At 43.1% G+C, this 23,458-nt stretch overlaps 1 protein-coding gene across 4 annotated transcripts in view; it reads right to left on the bottom strand.

The window, feature by feature from the left end:
- Positions 1 to 23,458, bottom strand: part of NBEAL1 (neurobeachin like 1) — a 152,694-nt gene that overhangs the window by 88,441 nt on the left and 40,795 nt on the right. For all 4 annotated transcript variants that reach the window (XM_054043889.1, XM_054043888.1, XM_054043887.1 and 1 more), the window contains exons 7-10: positions 10,209 to 10,291; positions 6,855 to 6,940; positions 4,484 to 4,790; positions 2,753 to 2,859 (exon numbers count right to left, since the gene is read on the bottom strand). In XM_054043889.1, coding sequence (XP_053899864.1) covers positions 2,753 to 2,859; positions 4,484 to 4,790; positions 6,855 to 6,940; positions 10,209 to 10,291 — 583 coding nt within the window. The remainder of the gene's footprint in view (positions 1 to 2,752; positions 2,860 to 4,483; positions 4,791 to 6,854; positions 6,941 to 10,208; positions 10,292 to 23,458) is intronic.

Genomic DNA, 23,458 nt, shown 5'->3' on the forward strand with positions numbered 1-23,458 from the left:
ACACACAACACATTCATTGTGTCAAGAACAACCGCTGACTCTTCTGTTATCTGTGGTGTTATACATTTGGGGTGTCACTAGCAAACCTAGAAGTGTGGCAGACTTTCAAGAATGAGGAAAAAATATTTTTAGCAAGATTCTACCTGGTTAGTGGAGGCATTTGACAAAAGAAGTGTACTAACCTCACAACTGACTTCATCTTTGTAGAGCGTTGTACTATATGTGGAAAACACATGATCTTGTCCTTGGGGTCATTTAGAGTGTAAAAAAGCAAAACACTTGCACAAATTTGACAACACCAAAGAACCCGTCTGTGTAATAATAGTAGTAATATACAAGCCAATATACAATACAGAAGTCTGACTCGGTGAAGAGTTCTGATGACAAAAGGGTAGAGTGAAATTCAAGGAGAGAAGAATGGTTAAAACACAGGCCATAATACTGCTGGCCTTGAAGTCAGTGAGAGTTTTGCCATTGACATCAGTGGGAGTAGGAGCAGGCCTAGAGTGCCCATGAACCAGCTAAATAATAACATCATATGATAATATAAGACTCAGTCTAGAAAAACATAAATCTCTCTTTTATAGCAGCATTTCAAAGAGTGTAAGATCAGTACAGAAACAGGTACAGATTCCCAAAAGGAAGTGCAAAAAAACCTTGGTAAGGCCAAATAATGTACTTTTAAAAGAAGTTAAAAGCACAAACAAACACTATACAACACACTCAATATTTCTCCCAATTTTGTCCCTGACTTAAATCAATGTAAGAAAGACTAGATCAAAATTTACATGTGGGCGTTTTAAAGTACTATTGCATTCAAATATTTTCTAACTAAATGGAATATTGTACAATAATTCACACGTAGCTAGCATTAAATTATCTAGAAGCGTTCAATACAGCCACGTCAACAGCTTCATTATGAAAACAAAAAACAAATGAAATATGAAACCCCAGGAAGTTAGGCAGTATTCATATTTATGTAGTTTTTTATTTGGGAAAAAATTCATCTTATAAAAGCATAACAACTTCAGTGAAAGGCGCTGGCTTACAATCAATGGTCATCTGGGATTAATATGGAATCAGAGAAAGTAGGAAATATGAATACTATGTCCCTTCTAAAAAGAATAGGCATCCAAGAAGAGCATTTTGTAACAAATTAAGCTCATTCCTAATCTCAGCTATGCAGGAATTCAGACCAAGTATTCTGAAACCCTTGCAACTGAACACCAGTGTATGTGTGGTTTTTGTTTTTGTTTTTTTGTTTTTTTAAAGAAAACTGGCTAGATCGTTGGGCACAACGGTTAGTTATCAATGGCTTGATGTCTAGTTGGCAGCCGGTATCAAGCGGAGAGCCCCAGAGGTCAGTCCTGGGGGCGGTTTTGTTCAACATCTTCAATAATGATCTGGATGATGGGATGAATTGCACCCTCAGCAAGTTCACGGACGACACTAAACTGGAGGGGAGAGGAAGATATGCTGGAGGGAAGAGATAGGTTCCAGAGTGACCTAGACAAATTGGAGGATTGGGCCAAAAGAAATCTGATGAGGTTCAACAAGGACATGTGCAGAGTCCTGCACTTAAGATGGAAGAATTGCACACACTGCTACAAGCTGGGGACCGACTGGCTAAGCAGCAGTTCTGCAGAAAAGGACCTGGGGATTATAGTGGACGAGAAGCTGGATATGAGTCAACAGTGTGCCCTTGTTGCCAAGAATGCTAAAGGCATATTGGGCTGCATTAGTAGGAGTATTGCCAGCAGATTGAGGGAAGTGATTATTCCCCTCTATTTGGCACTGGTGAGGCCACTCCTGGAGTATTGAGCCCAGTTTTGGGCCCCCCACTACATAAAGGATGTTGCCAAATTGGAGAGTCTCCAGTGGAGGGCAACGAAAATGATCAGGGGGTTGGGGCACATGACTTATGAGGAAAGGCTGAGGGAACTAGGCTTATTTAGTCTGCAGAAGAGAAGAGTGGGGGTGATTTGATAGCAGCCTTCAACTACCTGAAGGGAGGTTCCAAAGAGGATGGATCTAGACTGTTCTCAGTGGTACCAGATGACAGAACAAGGAGTAATGGTCTCAAGTTGCAGTGGGGGAGGTTTAGATTGGATATTAGGAAAAACTTTTTCACTAGGAGGGTGGTGAAGCACTGGAATGGGTTATCTAGGGAGGTGGAGGAATCTCCATGCTTGGAGGTTTTTATGGCCCGGCTTGACTAAGCCCTGGCTAGGATGATATTAGTTGGGGATTGGTCCTGCTTTGAGCAGGGGGTTGGACTAGATGACCTCTTTAGGTCTCTTCCATCCCTAATCTTCTATGATTCTATGAAATGGAGGAATGCATCCCTGACATTAGAAATCAATCCACCATCTGCTAACAGTTATAAGTGACTTCTCATAGTAGGAAAGATTGATTCTGACACCAAACTAAACAAAATTTAGACACAGATTAGAGTATATACAAGCATTTCTCAAAGAGAAATTGTGAGCATTCACTACCCAATGTCTTATCAATACAAGCATGGTTAATATATTTGGAAGACAAGATGTACTTCTGCTTCATAAATTACACATATTTATAGCTTCTGAAACACTCACCAGGTCAGTGATACAAGTCCAGTACTTGATACTCAAAAGGATTATATTTAAACTTAGAGCCAAGATACAAAGATGATTTACACAACTGAACTCTTACAAGAAGCCCAACATTTTGTTGAGATCAGAAATAAGAAGTTAATAATAATGGAATGTACCTTGCAGTTCTGCAGCAGTCGGATGAGATGCTCAAAGCAGTTACTATTAAGGAAAATGGCCTGCAGAACAGGCCTATCAGTGCAGTCTAACATGGCTGTGATGGTGTCTATCAAAATAAAAATAAAAATCACAAAAATAAATAGTTACACTAATCCTTAAGCATTTTTTTTTTTTAACATTATACTGCTGACAAATTTAGAAACACTACATTGAAGGCTCCATGGAAAAATGTTATGCACTGAGAATCAGTTAAAAAATTATGAATGCTTTGATAAACACTGAAGTGAATTCCAGCATAAAATACTAGGCCTTGAGCAAAACATTCTGAAGCAGCAGAAACCAACATGTAATCTACTGTATCTGGAGGAAATTTCAGCTACGGAATATATTCAATTGTTCTGAGGCTCTTTTTAAAATCACTGTCATTTTCACGTATATAAGAAGCATGCCTTCTTATTTAAAATATCTATAAATATTTGCTTCCTCATCAACCAGTTATTCCTCAACATTCTGAAGCCATCTTATTTTGTTTGCCAACAGTCAGTATCATCCACACGGATATCAAAATGTTAAGAAAATGAAAGTATTGGTGGGCAAGAAATGCCTTATTTACATCTCCCCATTCTCTACATCAACTTTAAAAAATACAAATAATAAATGAATGTTAACCAATGAATTATATCCTATGGTTTAAGGCTATTGTCTCATCTAAGGTATGTAACCTAGGGAGGCTGTGGAATCTCCATAACTGGAGGTTTTTAAAAACAAGTTAGACAAGAACTTGATAATCTAAATAAAACTTAGTCCTGCCTCAGTGCAAGGGACTGGACTAGATAACCTATGTGAAAGTAGAATGAATTGTATTGTAAAAGTAGAATGGATTAAAGAAATGCTGTATGTTCCTTTAAGCAGGAATGAGGAATGTTGAGATAAAGTTGACAGGAAGAGAAACATTAAGGTATTGAACAATGGGTCCACTTAAGCTGATGGTGGGACATTAACAGGAGATCGGTAAGAGTTAATAAGGAAATAAGATGTGTGTGTCTAGCCCCAGGTAAACTTATCAGTTCTGCTCCCTTTGTCATCTTGTTAAGTTCACGCCCTTTTTATCTGTATAAATAAGGTAGTTTGGGCCTTGCATGGCACTCACATCATCTGGGTGTATTAGCAGAGCACTTTTGCTAATAAACAGAGTGGTCTGACAAATTGTGAGTCCTGAGTCTGACTTTGACACCTATCAAGGTCCCTTCCAGTTCTACATTTCTATGGTTCTATGCAATAATTCCAATTACACAACTAAAAATGGCAAATATCTACCACATTGGAATAGCTCAAATATTCCAGGTATTCCCTTTTTATTGTATAGGGGTTAGCTGCAATCTCTCAGATACTGTTGTGTGGAAGCTATTGCCAAATGATAACTTTTAAATGGAAGTCCATAACAGGTACTAGATCTTCTAATCTTTTTTCATTGCCCCTGAACTGTTTGTAGGCTGACATCCTTAAGCCAAAAAGTAACCAGTTCATGTGATTAATATTTTTTGAATTAAAAGCAAATTGGCACATATTTGAATGAATTCCAACAAGAAGAAAATATTCAATTTCTTACCTAAATAACCTAAATAAGTGAAAACACACTTGAATAATTATACTTGCTTAAATCACTTCATTTAAAAAATTATGAAAATTTTAACAAAACAGATTTAGAGGAATTGTCTGGATGCACTCACTCAGCATTTGGATCTGTAGTGCAATGAACCTATTCTCCCACTGCCTAGATCTCCTGGAGTTAGGCAACGCTGAATGGTCTGAATTAAGCAACTTGAAGTAGTTCTCCAGTATGGTACTGGTCTCCACTTGCCGCTGGTCTGAACTACTGGTGAGAAGGATATGCACTACTTCTGTCAGGCACTTAAGAGTCAGCTCTGCTTTCCTGCTCACTTCCTCAGGATCCCTATCATCCCAGGTGTCACAGTCTGCCAAAACACGCATCAAGACTTCCATGGTGGCAGGAGATATGGCTTGAAGAGCATTTCTCTGAAATGCACAATAAAAACAACTATACTTTAATCTGAGGGTATCAAGCCTCTTCCAAATACTTAAAATCAACAAGTTTCAATTTGAATCATGCAAGATATATGAACTCTAATAAATATAGTACTAATAAGAGCATTGTTAATTTATCTCCTCAGTCAACTATGGTTGTGTTGATCAATATAGATTTTGGGCCAAATCCTGGGCATTCTACTCAATTAAGCCTAATGGCTTCAAAGGGTATATTTACAGGGGAAAAGCAGAATTTGGCACTATATATCGTGAATACATAATGTATGTAAAGACGAAAAAAAGCCTGTTAATGACACGCTAATGACATGTTAATGACACGGTTACATATTTTTATAAAAATATTCTGAAATAAATGCAAAAAATATTTTTCTAGTAATATTAACCCACTCATTTTATACATAAATGTACGCAATCTCTAAACCTCAGTTTTTGCATATCTTGACTGTTTTGTGTTTAAGTCTGTAACCTTAAAGTTGCAATAGCAGGGTTTGGTGTGAGGGGGGATTAAGATTTTTGTTGTTTTTTTTAAATTCCTGTTTTTAAATTAATATTCTTTAGCTATATGTCTAATATACATTGACTTCAACATGAAAGGGATACTTATTTTGGTTGCAGGCTTTTAATTTTAGTGTGCATTTGAATTATTCAAAGTGATACTGATAATATACATATTCTATTGTGTAATACATCTTTTGCCTTAGCAGAATTTAGAGTTTAAGTTCGGACTTTCATACAGACCCCTGTTTTCATATATCCCCAAATTTCTCAGTGAGTTCAGAATTTCAACCTAAAATAGAATTAACTAACGATAAACATTTTAAGAACACTAGCCTTCCTGTATTACCCAGAGCAATCTTTATCTGTGATTGGAGTACATACTGTATTACAATGGTCACCAAGGGCCATGTAAATTCTCTTTGCTCATGGAGAATTGATTTTCTTTTTTTGAGGTTGGTTTTCTATTCTAAAGACATAGTGCTCTCTGTTAACCTTTTACAAGATAAACTGGGTAAGCACTAAAGTGCCTTATTCTGCCTCGACATGCGTCTTCTTACAATTTGCAGTCAGATTGTACTGGACTAGAGACTTGCACAGAAAAAAAGAAATTCCCATACTTCCTTCCTATCAGTTATTAAAAAAAAAAAGATTAAAACGGTGCTCACTCATGCCAAGTCCTGGCTAACAGGCTGCTTTTGAACACTGACATATCACATGACTTGACAGAATGGGCATGACACATTATAGTATCACGGGCTCAGACGGCAACATTTTTTCTAAGCTATATCTGAGAAATTCTGAACAGGAGACTGATGTTCAAATCAAATTCAAATCAGTGATTAATCCCACTCTTCATCTGATCTCATTTCTCTTTCCCTTCCCCACCCATATATTCTGTGCCACTTATGCTGCACAGGTATACTTCAAATTCCTTCCTCAGCAATGCCAGACCAAATGATTTCATGTAAGTACACTGCAATTCCAGTCTATTCTCGTACTCCTTTCTAAATTTCTTGGCACCGAGCAGACACAAACACTCCTTTAATTTAGTACGCTATGCTCATTGTGCCAGCAGAGAAGAACATATAAGGGCAGGTCTACACTTAAAATGCTGTGTCAGCACCACTGCACAGGTGCAGCTGTAGCGCTTCAGTGAAGATGCTACCACGCCGACAGGAGAGTTTCTCCTACTGGTGTGGTTAATTCACCTCCATGATAGCTATGTCAATGGAAGGAGAACACATATACACACGTGCATACACAGTTATTACAATTCCCAACTATTCTCTGGGGTAGGAACTGTCTCTTAGTAGTCTTACATAGCACTAAGCACAATGGACTCCCAATCCCGGTAACACACACAACCAACTAATCCACAGTCAATTGTTGATACAGTCTGTTCTGCAATACACACTTGCCTTTTGATAGATACCCGATATTCCATAAACCATAACATTTACATGAGGAACAGAAGATGAACCCTTCACATGGTAATAGCTGAGATTACTTTATAATATTTTTCAATATTCTCCCCACCTGTCCACCAGCCACAATGGCTCCAAAGAGATGTAGCAGGCAACACTTCAGGCTTTCCTTGAGATGTTCACTTTCTTGAAAGCATTCTATTGAAATAAGAGGAAAAAGTCATTTGTGTATCCCAAAATAAGAAGACTCATATCTTTTAATCTCTTTCCTCAAAAGAAAGTGAAGTACCACTTATAAACAAGCTTAAAAAAATCCAATATGGAAAGGCTCAGTGCCAAACTGCCTGAACTTGCTCCGGTTAAAAAGTCACTGGGAAAACTATTGATTGCAATAGCGGTATACACAGGCCCTTTGTCCTGCAACTTTGTTCATACATAACTTGACATAAACCACTTACAAATAGCCTTAGGAATTGTTCTGAGCAGTAAATGTTAACCTGGAAGTTGTTGCTATAGCAATAACCTTAGACACACAGAGTAGCTACAACCAAAACCACAAAGGATTATTTTGTTTGGAATTAGCCCTGTGAGAAACTTCCAATAATGTCACACGCCAGCAGTTAAAATGTCACTTTTAAAGTGCCTGAATAGTCAAACAAAAAACAAATGAAAAATACTAGAATAATTCAATGCAGGCTAAAACAAAAAACAACGTCTACGTAAGAAGAAATAGCTTAATATTAATGCCAAGCATATACTAAAACCATCAGCCCATTTTAACAGTATATGGAGAAGTACTCCAACCTGATGAAGTGTTGGTAGCTATTTTTATTTCTCCCAGTTCATTCTAAGCACTCTCTTTTGCTCTTACATACTAGTGCATTTTGCCATATATACAAAGAAAGAAAAAAGAATTACCTGCAATCATTGTTTACAGAAGGTAGCATTTATACCAGACCACACTCTTCAATACATGGTTTGTGCCCATGATTAAGCTGAAACACCTCAACCTTAGAATATGACTCATATGCAAGTTGTTCCTCTCTCCCGCTGGGGAGGCATAACTGCCTCTACCATCAATTCTTTCTTATGAGGAATGAAGAAACACAAAACTCGTCTTCAACTATTTAAGGAAGTTTGATGGGTGGATAAATGAACTGGGCAACAGCCGAGATTTGTTCACAAGGATTTATAGATTTTATTATTATCAGAAAGAAATGTAAGGGAGCACTCATTAAGGCACCAAATCAGGACAGCACTTAGGTATGCACTTAAGCTCCACTGGATTCGATTCAATTCAATCTCCACTGTCCTGAATAAAGAGGCTTTCCTGAATCTGGGTTTAAAACAGGGAGATTACATCCATTGCATATGCAGCTTTTTTTTTTTTTTTCTTTTTTTCAACTTTCATGTACAGCATACAGTAACTCCTCACTTAAAGTCGACCCACTTAATGTTGTTTCGTTGTTACATTGCTGATCAATTAGGGAACATACTCATTTAAAGTTGTGCAATGCTCCGCTCTTACGTTATTTGGCAGCCTCCCTTCTCCACCGCTGGCAGCCTCCCTATGCCCCCCTCCTCCCCCCCCCAGTGCCTCCCGCCCGCTGGCAGACCCCACGGATCAGCGCCTTTCCCCTCCTCCCCACCGCAATCAGCTGGTTTGTGGAGTTTTGGAGGCAGGAGGGGAGAAGCGAGGACTCGGCGCACAGGCTCCCCATCCCTCCCCTGCCTCCTGAACGAGACAAGCCAGGTGATTGTCCCAGGCAGGAGGGAGGGGGAGGAGCGAGGACCTGGCGCGCCTCCCTCCCCTGCCTCCCAAATGTGGCAATCAGCTGGCTTGCGGCGTTTAGAAGGGAAGGGAGTGAGGGGGGAGGAGCCAGGACGCAGCGTGGAAAGTAAAGGAGGAGGAGGTGGGGGGGGAGAAGAGGCGGGTCAAGGGTGGGGGCTTGGGGAAAGGGGTGAGCCCCCCGCCCCTGGTGCTTGCAGAGTAGGGGAAGCTGCCCTGGAACCTAACCCCCCCATTTACATTAGTTCTTATAGGGAAATTGGATTCGCTTAACATCGTTTCACTTAAAGTCGCATTTTTCAGGAACATAACTACAACGTTAAGTGAGGAGTTACTGCATCATTTTCTTGTTTATGCATAAAAAGAAAAACCTTATTGCTGTAAATTATTAATACGAAGAACTATCTGAACAAAATCTGAGAAAAACGGTTTTAGAAGGCAGAAGACAGTTGGTCTACACTTAAAAGTTTTGTTAGCATAGCTATGTCAGTTAGAAGTGTGGAGAGGGGAAAAAAAAACACGCTCTCTAACCAACAACCTATGTCAGCAAAAGCACTAATGTAGACACAGATGTACCAGCAGAAGTGTCCTTTTGCCAGTACAGCTTATTTTGTTTGGGGAACTGACAAACTATACCAGCAAAATAACTATTTTTGCTGGGACAAGCTGCACCTGCACTTGCTGGCATAGTTGCCATGCAAACCCTTTCTAGTGTAGACAAAGCCTAAGAGATGACCAAAAAAAGTAACTCCGACAAGAGCAGAACATTGGAGATTTCATCTATCAGCAGATATAAACTAACAGAGAAGGCAATTATTGGCAGTTGTGCGATATCAACAAATGCTTTGGCCACATGTAGCTGAGGGCATTTAGCAATTCAGAGCGTTGAGTTCGGGATATTCTGTTGCCATTCATCCACAAAGCTCCTTTGCATAGTTCTTCCTACCTTTAGAGAGCAGGACAAAACTTGGTAGAGTGTCCTAGTCACAGTAGTCTATGTAATGGTGTATCAAAATACAGTACATGTCTCTTGAGGCCCTCCCCTTTTGATTTATCCTGAAGCCATTTGTAATGCTAAGAACGTTTGAAATCGAAATTACACAGTTGTCACAGCTACATTTAATGACTTGACCAGAAGAAACATAGCTTAGCACAGATGTTACCAAACTATGGTCCAAGGAGCATTTGATGGTTACGTGGTTCTGGCTTTTCTTGTTTCCAGTGGCTAAAACACGTAAGAGGCGACTGAAAATACATAAATACTCTCCTAATATTACTTTTCCATGCCATAACTTCTGCTGTTGCCACAGCAATGTTATGTGACCACACATGAAAAGGCAGGTTGCATGTGCAACAGTATAGGATACAGTAGGTGAGCCATGAGACCATCTCTTCATTAAAATATGGTATGCTGCACCATGAAAATGCTTGAAAGATCCAGACTGAGAAAGTCCACAATACCACAGATGAGGATGGCATGATGATGGCACTCCAAACAAAGCCAAATTCTTAGGTACAAAAAGAGATAGAGCAAACTTCAATAAGCCCTCACCTTGGAAAGGAAGCAGGCAGCTTTTGGCACTTATCAAATGTTTACAGTGGGACTAGAACTATGGCACCAAGAAGTTTGTTCCTTGAAAGGTGATCAGTAACACACACACTGGCAATAGTACTTACGGTAAAAGAAAGGGATGAATTCCACTGTGAGGGAAGCAGGTTTATACTTTTGTCTGCTCTTTTCAACACTACTCAGGATTCGCCTACAACCAAAAAATGATACATGAGAGAAGTTAGAGATGGCACCAATGTTTATTTGTGAATAGGTCACAAATACACTGCAGAAACAAACTACAGTATCTTTATCCTACAAGATCAAAAAGAAAGAATAGTGTTTTCATCCTGAAAACTGAGTCACAAATAGTCATGTGTTCGCTGCTCCACACTTAAAATGGCTTAACATTTACAATATGGTTTTGGTTTTTTAAAAAGAGAAATCTGTTATTTGATCTTAATAACAGCAACCAAGCCACCAACTTTACTGCCAAATTTCTACACCATGCAATTTGAAAATGGGCAAGAAACTGTATTAGGGGTTTATTATGGAAAAATTTTAATTTTAAGGAAAATTACTCACTGATACTGCTCTTAAATCTTTATTTCAACAGTGATTATATTAGCATTTTAATCTCATAAAACCAAAATGATTCCTTCTGTCATACTTCTCTCTGTTCATTCTGGCTTCCATCTTCTACCAATTCAGAAAAAATAGCTTAGTTTTTAGAACAGAGAAAGAAACTGAGAGCTTGAAGTGGATCAGTTGCAATCAAGCTCCCTCTAGATAAATGTTCAGCCTTTTTCTTTATAATACATGTGTAGGTGATAAATGTATTTGTTTGCATGTACAAATGTATTTAAATTGTATATTTTACACATTCAGGTTACTATTGTTATAGAGAACACTGTTTCTATAGTATCTAATTCTTATGACTCATTGTGACTTTCTGTACCTTAACTCCCACCCATTTAAAATGTATAAGCACAAACAATGAGACAATAAGATGCGTTAGACATGTTAAATTTGAAAATACTTTTGTAGTATGGAGAAGGACCACCATGTGAACTGTGGTATCAATTAATGTCTGTTGCATGAAACCAGAATTCGTGTGTCCTGCAAAAATATAAGAATCACAGCTTCTGAAGTATAGAATCATAGAAATGGAAGGGACCTCAAGAGGTCATCTAGTCCAGTCCCCTGCACTCAAGGCAGGACTAAGTATTATCTAGACCACCCCTGACAGGTGTTTGTCTAACCTGCTCTTAAAAATCCCCAATGATGGAGATTTCACAACCTCCCTAGGCAATTTCTTACAGTGCTTAACCACTCTGACAGTTAGGAAGTTTTTCCTAATGTCCAACCTAAACTGCCCTTGCTGCAATTTAAGCCCATTGTTTCTTGCCCTATCCTCAGAGAGGTTAAGAAGAACAATTTTCTCCCTCCTCCTTGTAAAAACCTTTCATGTACTTGAAAACTGTTATCATATCTCCTCTCAGTCTCCTCTTCTCCAGACTAAACAAACCCAATTTTTTCAATCTTCCCTGATAGGTCATGTTTTCTAGACCTTTAATCATTTTTGTTGCTCTTCTCTGGACTTTCTCCAATTTGTCCACATCTTTCCTGAAATGTGGCGCCCAGAACTGGACACAATACTCCTAATCAGTGCAGAGTAGAGCGGAAGAATTACTTCTCGTGTCTTGCTTACAATACTCCTGCTAATACATCCCAGAATTATGTTTGCTTTTCTTGCAACAGTGTTACATTGTTGATTCATATTTAGCTTGTGATCCACTATGACCCCCAGATCCCTTTCCGCAGTACTCCTTCCTAAGCAGTCATTTCCCATTTCGTATGTGTGCAACTGATTGTTCCTTCCAAAGTGGAGTACTTTGCATTTGTCCTTATTGAATTTCATCCTATTTACTTTAGACCAGTTCTCCAGTTTGTCCAGATCATTTTGAATTTTAATCCTATCTTCCAAAGCACTTGCAACCCCTCCCAGCTTGGTATCGTCTGCAACCTTTATAAGCATACTCTGTATGCCATTATCTAAATTACTGATGAAGATATTGAACAGAACCAGACCTAGAACCGATCCCTGTGGAACCCCACTCATTATGCCCTTCCAGCAGGACTGTGAGCCACTGATAACTACTCTCTGGGAATGACTGTTCAACCAGTTATACACCCACCTTATAGTAGCTCCATCTAGGTTGTATTTCCCTAGTTTGTTTATGAGAAGGTCATGCGAGACAGTATCAAAAGCCTTACTAAAGTCAAGATATACCATGTCTATCTCTTCCCCCCTATCCACAAGGCTTGTTACCCTGTCAAAGAAAGCTATCAGGTTGGTTTGACATGATTTGTTCTTGACAAATACATGCTGACTGTTATTTATCACCTTATTATCTTATAGGTGTTTGCAAACTGAATGCTGAATTATTTGCTCCATTATCTTTCCAGATACAGAAGTTAAGCTGACTGGTCTGTAATTCCCTGGGTTGTCCTTATTTCTCTTTTTATAAATGGGCACTATATTTGCCCTTTTCCAGTCTTCTGGAATGTCTCCCATTTTCCATGACTTTTCAAAGTTAATTGCTAATGGCTCAGATATCTACTCAGTCAGCTCCTTGAGTATTCTAGGATGCATTTCATCAAGCCCCGGAGATTTGAAAACATCTAACATGTCTAAGTAATTTTTGACTTGTTCTTTCCCTATTTTAGACTCTGATCTCATTTTCACTGGCGTTCACTATTTTAGATGTCCAATCGCCACCAATGCTTTTCTGACTTTGTGCAAAATAAAATAGTACCATCTTGCAGTCCATCATGACAATATTTTCATTCGCTATGGCAGGGGTTCTCAAACTTCATTGCACACAACCCCGTTCTGACAACAAAAATCACTACATGACCCTGGGCAGGGGGCTGACCCCAGAGGCCCACTGCCCTAGGCTTCGGCCCCAGACAGTGGGGGTCAGGCTTCGACTTCAGCCCTGGGCCCCAGCAAGTCTAACACCAGCCCTGGTGACCCCATTAAAACAGGGTGGTGGCCCATTTTGGGGTTCCGACCCACAGTGCTATAGGAACAAATATGGCATTATTTTAATTTCATCTTGCAAAAACTGCAGAAAAGGTTGCATAAATTATAAAAATCAAAGAAAGGGGGGCTATGCATGCAATAAGGCTTTCTAACAACTTCCAGACCAATAAACATACATGAAACACTATATTTAATAGGCAGGAAGTAGGGGACAGACTATAAAGGCTCTAAGAGAGGAATAGCTTTGTGCTGGTGGAACTCCAATACGACACAGCATATCTTTGGACGTCATTAGAATTTTGTAATATGAAAGCAGGCATTCAGAAGATCCAGGGAGCACATGCACTTCCCACATTTTGAGAATATGAACAATGGAAGTATTTGCTATTATGAAAAGGGCTATACCCCTCACAACTAAAATTGGTGAGAATTTCCCATGTACTTCAGAATCACAAATTTCTTTAAAACACACACCAGATAATTGCCCCTACACAGCAGGCAGAACTACCATCCCTTTCTCCACTGATGTGTCATTAGTTTACTTGCTTGCTTAACTCTCTTGAAGTAGAAGAGGTAAAAGACAGTTGGATAGATGGAGTTCTCAGACTGTATATTTTCCACAGATTTATTCTTTATTACACAACTTCACACATGACTTTGAGAAGAAAACTACAAGCCTCGTCCATAAGGCTCACTAATGTAAGAGCTTTTAAGGGGAGTATGATAGTACTTATTAACTAAAGATACACTGTGTAGAGTCTAAAGTGATTCAATCCTCAAAGGAGATTCAATGGGAAATGATCAGACGGAGGAGAGAATGATATAATAAGTATATAGAATGAATCTGCATTACTCATAAAGCAGGGAACACATACAGAGAGAATTTCATCTTATTATGTAAATTAAAGCAAGAATCTATACGTTGGGAGCAGTTTTTAGTAGTTGGCATGATACTCTAGACTAAACACCAAAAAAAAAATTTACTACTACTAAGGATGAACCATTTAGTGCACATCATTCTGTAGCTTTATATTGCTGCCCCTTTTGGCCCATATGGCTAGCCAATATTTGGAGTCCTGCTATGTTGTTTCTATTAAGAGGAAAAATGTATGATATGAGTCAGATATTTATTTGGGACAATCCTTTTTATTTACAAAGAATGTATACAAAATCCTGTCTCCCTAAACCAGAGATGGGCAAACTACGGGACCATGCTGCCTGGCCCTTGAGCTCCCGGCCAGGGAGGCTAGCCCCCAGCCCCCAGCCCCTGCTGTTCTCCCTCCCCTGTGCGGGCAGCGCTCTGGGCGGCAGGACAGCACGCTCCTGCAGGGCAGCGCGGCAGCGTGTCTGGCTCCAGCCGAGCAGCGCGGCGGCCAGACATGCTGCTCTGAGTGGCATGGTAAGGGGGCTGGGGCCAGGGGGTTGGATAAGGGGCAGGGGATCCCGGGGGACGGGGAGCAGGGGACGATTGGATGGGGGTGGGGTCCCAGTGTAATGCCGCCACCTCTGGCAGGACACAACTGAGAGTATCAATTCAGGACAAATCGCTTAGAGCAGGGCAGTCACAGCCCCCAGCTGGTGGTTCTCCATCTCTAAGGCACACCAAACCAGACAAACAGAGAGGACTTCAGTCTCACCCCACTGGCTAACCGTAAGTCACACAAGCAATTCCCTTAGACACTCCAGTTTCCCAGTATCACCACCAGTGCCACTCATTATGGGGACGAATGGTTATGAAAACCAATGCCCCAGTAAAAGAAAAAAGATTCTCTTGATCCCAAAGGACCAAGCTCCAGACCCAGGTCAATATACAAGTCAGATCTTATCCACAAATCATGCTGTTGCCAATCCTTTAGAATCTAAAATCTAAAGGTTTATTCATAAAAGAAAGAAATATAGATGAGAGCTAAAACTGGTTAAATGGAATAAATTACATACAATAATGGCAAAGTTCTTGGTTCAGGCTTGTAGCATGAAATAAACTGAAGGTTCAAATCAAGTCTCTGCAGTACATCCACAGCTGGGATGGGTCACTCAGTCCTTTGTTCAGAGCTTCAGTTTGTAGCAAGGTTCCTCCAGAAGTAAGAAGCAGGATTGAAGACAAAATTGAGATGCTGCTGCTGCCTTTTATAGTCCTTTTGCCATGTGGCTTGTGCTTTCTTTGTTCCAACCACAAGCCACCCAGCACATGGCATAGAAAAACCTTAGGCCTGGTCTACACTAGGCGTTTATGTCGAAGTTAGCGCCGTTACATCGAATTAACCCTGCACCCGTCCACACCGCGAAGGTATTTAGTTCGACATAGAGGTCTCTTTAATTCGACTTCTGTACTCCTCCCCGACGAGGGGAGTAGCGCTAAATTCGACATGGCCATGTCGAATTAGGCTAGGTGTGGATGGAAATCGACGCTAATAGCTCCGGGAGCTATCCCACAGTGCACCACTCTGTTGACGCTCTGGACAGCAGTACGAGCTCGGATGCTCTGAACTGCCACACAGGAAAAGCCCCGGGAAAATTTGAATTTGAATTCCTTTTCCTGTCTGGCCAGTTTGAATCTCATTTCCTGTCTGGACATCGTGGCGAGCTCAGCAGCACTGGCAACGATGCAGAGCTCTCCAGCAGTGATGGCCGTGCAATCTCAGAATAGAAAGAGGGCCCCAGCATGGACTGATCGGGAAGTCTTGGATCTCATCGCTGTGTGGGGCGATGAGTCCGTGCTTTCCGAGCTGCGATCCAAAAGACGGAATGCAAAGATCTACGAGAAGATCTCTAAAGACATGGCAGAGAGAGGATACAGCCGGGATGTAACGCAGTGCCGCGTGAAAATCAAGGAGCTGAGACAAGGCTACCAGAAGACCAAAGAGGCAAACGGACGCTCCGGATCCCATCCCCAGACATCCCGTTTCTACGAGGCACTGCATTCCATCCTCGGTGCGGCCGCCACCACTACCCCACCAGTGACCGTGGACTCTGAGGATGGGATAGTGTCCACGGCTGGATCCTCGGACATGTTAGCGGACGGGGAAGATGAGGAAGGAGATGAGGAGGACGAGGCAGTCGACAGCGCTCACAACGCTGATTTCCCCGACAGCCAGGATCTCTTCATCACCCTTACAGAGATCCCCTACCAACCCTCCCCAGCCGTTACCCCGGACACAGAATCTGGGGAAGGATCAGCCAGTAAGTGTTGTAAAAATCTAAACATTTATTTGTAACAGAACAGGAATATTAACAATTTAAAAAATGGGTTTCTCATGATTAGTTTGATTAGCTTAACGGTTCAGTCATGGGCAGTGCAACTATTGAAAAAAAATCTAGCAATGTCCGGTTTTGCATGATTGTCCTGCCCAAGCCGCTCTACTGGTTAGTCACTGCTACAGCAGCTACAGTAAAATGCGGTCTATATGTCCAGGGATGGAGCAGAAATCCTCCTGTGACATCTCGAGGAAGCTCTCCTGGAGGTAATTGGAAATCCGCTGCATTAGGTTCTTGGGGAGAGCGGCCTTATTGGGTCCTCCGTAGTAGGACACGTTGCCACGCCACGAGACTATCAAGTACTCTGGAATCATTGCTCTGCACAGCATGGCGGCATACGGCCCTGGTCTTTGCAGGCTTTCCCGGAGCATTCTCTCTTTCTCGCTGTCAGAGATCCTCATGAGGGTGATGTCGCTCATGATGACCTGCTTTGAATGAGGTAGGGGAATGTTAGTGTTGGGACTGCTTTGCCGTTCCTTTACAGAACTGTAACCGCTGGTTTGCAGCCACGCGGTGGAGGCGGGAGAGGGGCAGCCGAAAGGGATCGTTCCCGGGGACAGCCGCGAGGGTGTGGGACAGGAGCAGACTTCCTGCTTGCCGAATTGCTGGCAGCAGGGACCGACATTGATTTCAATGTGAAATGAGGCCATTGCTAATATTAAAGTTTTAAGCTGCCACAAGTCTACGGCTTACCATGTCTGCCTGCAACAGAAATTCCGTTCTCCTGAGAGGCTTCTCAAATGTGCTGTAGAAGACCCCAGGCACTGAATGCGAAGGCCGAGAATTCGACCTTGTGCTGAGTGCGCATGTGATAGGTGCTGTGCATGGTCTTGTTAACAGAGAAAGACTATGTTCTTTGTTCACAACTACATTTATCTTTCTGAGGAATTCACTCCCTTTTTCCCATTCCCACAGCCCCATCTGCGACTGTCTCACAACCTAGCCTGTCATCACACTCCCAGAGGCTAGCGCGGATTAGGCATAAGAAGAAGAGGACACGGGAGGACATGTTCTCGGAGCTTATAGCCTGCTCCAGAGCCCAGGCAGCACAGCAGACCCAGTGGCGGGAGAACTTGACCCGAATGCACCAAGCCAACATGGATCGGGAGGAGAGGTGGCGTCAGGAAGACCAGCAGGCGACTCAAACCCTGCTTGGACTAATGAGGGAGCAAACGGACACGCTCCGGCGCCTTGTGGATGTTCTGCAGGAACGGAGGCAGGAGGACAGAGCCCCGCTGCAGTCCATCTCTAACCGCCCTCCCCCGCCACCAAGTCCCATACTCCCCTCACCCAAAGTGCACAGAAGGAGAGGCGGCAGAGTCCCTGCTAACTCTCACTCCACCCCTGCAGAGAGCTCGAGCAGCAGAAGGCTCTCATTCCCCAAAATTTGACAAGTTCTTTCCTTCCCGCCTGACACAAGCCCCCGTCCAAGTTTCACTTTCCCAGTTCCATGTTTGGTTGATAATAAAAAATACGTTTCTGTTAACTACTGTTTCCATCATGTTCTTTTGGAGGAGGGGGGGATAGGGGGTTGGTAATTCGACAGGACAGTCACCTTTGGCAGGGTATATAGTCGGGGGCAGGCACAGCAGCAGGGCACATACATAGTGCAGTGATGCAGTGACTAGTTACCCTGGTTAGTCTGGGAGGTTGTTTTCATGTTATGTGGTGGGGGGTGGGTTGCTCTGTGACTTTGTGGCAGGGGAGGGCAGTTACAGATCTTAAGCGGCGGTCCTTAGGCAGGATCACAGAGCCACACAGCAGGGGATCTGTAACCGTCCTCCCCCTGCCACAAAGTCACATAGACCCCCCCATACACACAGTCCCTATCAGGAGGGGTGACAGGCTCCGTTGAAACAACCATCCCACCGCAGCGGAGCCTGTCAATCCTTGAGTTTAGAAGCTGCATTCGCGCCACTACAGTACACCCGCTCCGCACCACAGTCTGCGTCCCAGTTTTAAAAAATTCCCGCGAATACAGTATTAAAGAAAACGGTGTGCTTTAACAAAGTAGAACTATTTTTATTTTGAAACGTGTGTTGGAAGTGGGGTGAAGGGGGTATGTAACTGGATAGGATAGTCAACATTAACTGGGCAAAGAAACGGGGGCAGGTTTAGCTTCTCAATACACAAACTTTAAAGTCACAGGTTACCCTGCTCACTCAGGAACTTTGCTTTCAAAGCCTTCCGGATGCACAGCGCTTCCCGCTGGTCTCTTCTAATCGCCCGGCTGTCTGGCTGTGAGTAATCAGCAGCCAGGCTATTTTCCTCAACCTCCCACCCCGCCATAAAGGTCTCCCCCTTGCTCTCACAGAGATTGTGGAGCACACAGCAAGCTGCAATAACAATGGGGATATTGGTTTCGCTGAGATCACAGCGAGTCAGTAAGCTTCTCCATCTCCCCTTGAGACGGCCAAAAGCACACTCCACCACCATTCTGCACTTGCTCAGCCGGTAGTTGAAGAGTTCTTTTTCAGTGTCCAGGGCGCCAGTATAGGGCTTCATGAGCCAGGGCATTAGCGGGTAGGCTGGGTCCCCGAGGATGACTATAGGCATCTCCACATCCCCAAGAGTTATTTTGTGGTCCGGGAAGTAAATACCTTGTTGCAGCCGTCTAAACAGACCAGAGTTCCTGAAAACACGAGCGTCATGAACCTTGCCCGGCCATCCCACGTAGATGTTGGTAAAACGTCCCCTGTGGTCCACCAGTGCTTGCAGCACCATGGAAAAGTAGCCCTTTCGGTTAATGTACTGGCTGGCCTGGTGTTCCGGTGCCAGGATAGGGATGTGAGTTCCATCTATGGCCCCACCGCAGTTTGGGAATCCCATCGCTGCGAAGCCATCTATGATCGCCTCCACGTTTCCCAGGGTCACTACCTTTGGCAGCAGTACATCAACGATTGCCTTGGCTACTTGCATCACAACAACCCCCACGGTAGATTTGCCCACCCCAAACTGGTTCGCGACTGACCGGTAGCTGTCTGGCGTTGCAAGCTTCCACAGGGCTATGGCCACTCGCTTCTGGACAGTCAGGGCTGCTCGCATCCGGGTGTCATTGCGCTTCAGGGCAGGGGACAGCAACTCACAAAGTTCCAGGAAAGTTCCCTTCCGCATGCGAAAGTTTCGCAGCCACTGGGATTCATCCCAGACCTGCAGCACTATGCGGTCCCACCACTCAGTGCTTGTTTCCCGTGCCCAGAATCGCCGTTCCACGGCATCAACATGACCCATTGCCACCGTGATGTTCTCGGCGCTGGGTCCCCTGCTTTCTGAGAGGTCTGTGCTACTCTCAGACTTCAGGCCATCACCGCGGTGACGTAGCCTCCTCGCCTGACTTTTCTGCATCTGCCTCAGGGAAAGGTGTATGATAAGTTGCGAGGCGTTGAGAGCGGCCACAACTGCAGTGATGGTTGCAGCAGGCTCCATGCTCGCAGTGCTGTGGCGTCCGCGCTGTCACTGACTAGAAAAGTGCGCGAACTGATTTCCCGCCGGCGCTTTCAGGGAGGGAGGGCGGGAGTGATGGACGGATGACGACAGTTACCCAAAAGCACCCTGGACACCTTTTTTTTACCCAGAAGGCATTTGCGGCTCCACCCAGAATTCCAATGGGCAGCGGGGACTCCGGGAACTGTGGGATAGCTGACCACAGTGCACCACTTCCAATGTCGACGCTTTCCCCGTTAGTGTGGACTCACAAAGTCGAATTACTGTCCTTAGTGTGGACACACACGTTCGACTTTGCAATATCGATTCCAAAAATTCGATTTAAGTAAAATCGAACTACTCTCGTAGTGTAGACAAGGCCTTAGAGTTAGGTCCATAGGCATGTCCCTGCATGCCTTGCTGAGTCACAAGGTGTATCTGCTGTCTCTCAACTGGTCAGTTGTATAGCTGATGGTCCTTAATGGGCCATCAAGCAGGCTAGGCAGTGCTGATAGCAAATTGTCTGGGGTGTCACCCAGAAGCATAGCACAAGTTTGAAATACAGACAGTATAGAGCCAATACTTATAACTTTAAACACAAAAATGATACATGCATACAGACAGCACAATCATAACCAGCAAATCATAACCGCCTCAGACACCTCACTTGACCACACGTGTACAAGGTTTGGTGCCACTATATCACATTGGTTGCAACAACAGTCTATATGGTCACAGTTCGCGTCAATAACGTCAACCAGTCTCAGGGAAACCCCTCAGCCCACAAAGTTTAACTTCTGATCGGCCTTGCATGCAGCACATTGACTTGGGCAATGCTTACCCATTTTTTCCAGCTGTCACAACATAAAGGGGCATTTAATTGCTCCTCTATTTAGCCTGAAAGGCAAGAGCTTAGCACACCCAGCAGCTTTATCAAGGTCCATGATTGTCTACAAATCAAAGACCCGCTTGATGACAGTCATTAACACCTTCCAACATAACAATATTAAGACTAATTAAAATAAGAGCTCTGCCTTACATTACCATGGTTATTCTAAGTCTTTTTAAGAAAAATTTACATCATATTCTTAGTTTTTTACATTATCACCTGGTATCTCTACTCAAATGCAAGGTAATCCTGCAGACTGATTATGACCACAAATGGCATCTCTAGGAAATTAGTTATCCCAACAAACAAGCTAAAGTATATTAGATATAATTTGATGCAAAATACATAGTCAAATGGGTTTATATGAACCACTGTCCTCATTTGTCCTACATTAAGCATGGGGTACATTTCTCACATTTAGTCAGAAGAGTATCTGCACAATTCTCTAAGTATTTAGGAAAGACTCATTTGTCACCTTGAAGACACTTGCCTCTCTAAAGAAGGGGAGGTTACTTATCTTGTGTAAAAAGAAGAACAGGAGTACTTGTGGCACCTTAGAGACTAACAAATTTATTAGAGCATAAGCTTTTGTGGACTACAGCCCACGAAAGCTTATGCTCTAATAAATTTGTTAGTCTCTAAGGTGCCACAAGTACTCCTGTTCTTTTTGCGGATACAGACTAACACGGCTGCTACTCTGAAACTTATCTTGTGTAGTAACTGGAGTTCTTCCAGAATGTATGACCCTGTGGTCATACACCTGTGGGTGCTCCATTTTAGGTGTGCATGTGCCCCTAAGCCTTTGATCAAGGATTTTTGGAATCAGTGCTAGTTCTGCCTGAACATGCGCCCTACACATCCTCGGGCCCTGTACTGAGGTTATATAGGGCTTCTTCACAAGTGAACCACAGCAGTTTGTTCTCTAACGCAAAGCCTACAGAGGCAGCTCCAAAGTAGAGGACAAGAGAGTGTACTGATTGATCACTGGATGACTATCAACCACCAATGCGATGCAGCCATAAAAAAAGCTAATGCAATCTTAGGATGCATCAGGTGAGGTATTTCTCGTAGAGATAGGAAAGCACTGGTGAGATCTCCTCTGGAATACTATGTGCAACTCTGGTCTCCCATGTTTAAGATTAATTCAAACTGGAACAGGTGCAGAGAAGAGCTATGAGGATGATCAGAGGAATGGAAAACCTACCTTATGAGAGGAGACTCAAGAGCTTGGCTTAGTCTAACCCAACAGTTCTCAAACTGTGGGTCAGGACGCAAAATGGGTCACGACCCCATTTTAGTGGGGTCGCCAGGGCTGGCATTAGACTTGCTGGGGCCCGAGGTCAAAGCCCAAGCCCCACCACACGGGGTCAAAGCCACGGCCCGAGAGCTTCAGCCCTGGGTGGTAGGGCTCAGGTTACAGGCCCCTCCACCCCTCCTGGGGCAGAAGCTCTTGGGCTTCAGTTTTGGCCCCACCAGGCTTTGGAATTGGCCCCCCTCCTCCCAGGGCAGCAGGGCTCGGGTGGGCTCAGGCTTCAGTCCCCCTTCCTGGGGTCATTTAGTAATTTTTGTTGTCAGAAAGGGGTCATGGTGCAATTAAACCAATCAAAGGCTGAAGAGATATATGGTTGTTCTCTATAAATAATAAGAGGCATAAATACCAGGGAGGTAGAGGAGTTATTTAAGTAAAGGGACAACATTGACACAATAACATATGGACATAAATGGGCCATCAACAAGTTTAGAGAATTGAAATTAGACAAAGATTTCTAACCATCAGAGGAGTAAAGCTCTGGAACAGCCTTCAAAGGGGAGCAGTGGGGAGCAAAAAACCTAACTGAATTCAAGACTGAGCTTGATAAGTTTATGGAGGGGATGGTATGATGAAACTGCCTACAACGGCATGTATCCGATCTGTGACTGCTAGTAGCAAATATCCCCAATGGCCACTGATGGAACACTAGATGGGGAGGGCTATGAATTACTACAAAGAATTCTTTTCCAGGTGTCTGGCTGTTGGGTCTTGCTCAGGGTCAAACTGACCGCCGCATTTGAGATCAGAAGGAATTTTCCCCCAGGTCAGATTGGAAGAGACCCTAGGGGTTTTTTACCTTCCTCTGCAGCATGGGGCATGGTCATTTACTGGTTTAAACTAGTGTAAATGGTAGATTCTCTGTAACTTGAAGCCTTTAAATCACGGTTTGAGGACTTCAGTCACTCAGCCAGAGGTGAGAGGTCTATTACAGGAGTGCGTGGGTGAGGTTCTGTGGCCTGCAATGTGCAGGAGGCCAGAGCAGATGATCACATGGTCCCTTCTGGCCTTCAAGTCTATGAATCTGCGTGGGCTGGTACTGGAGCACCCACAGAGACACACATCTTGAAGAACTCCAGTTACTCCAGAAGATGAGTAACCTCTCCTTCTTCAAGTAGTGTCCTTACGCGTATTCCACTTTAGGTGACTCCCTAGCAGTAGCCCCTTAAGGCGGTGGAAGTTTCAGAAGCGAGTCCATGACTGAAGAAAGAACTGCATTGTCTATTGCCACATCTGATCTTGCAGCATGAATTAGGGCCTGGTGGTCGGAAAACACGTGCACTGAGGAGCATGGTGCAGCCCTACAGATTTCAGCAACCAGAACATCTTTGAGTAGAGCTACAGATGTAGACTGTGATCTAACAGAGCATGCAGTCGCTCTTAGGGGAGGTGTAACCTCAGCAAAACCATAACAGGCAATAATAAATCCAGAGATCAATTTAGAAAGTCTCTG

This window comes from Malaclemys terrapin, chromosome 11, assembly GCF_027887155.1.
Source record: "Malaclemys terrapin pileata isolate rMalTer1 chromosome 11, rMalTer1.hap1, whole genome shotgun sequence".
NCBI lineage: Eukaryota > Metazoa > Chordata > Testudines > Emydidae > Malaclemys > Malaclemys terrapin.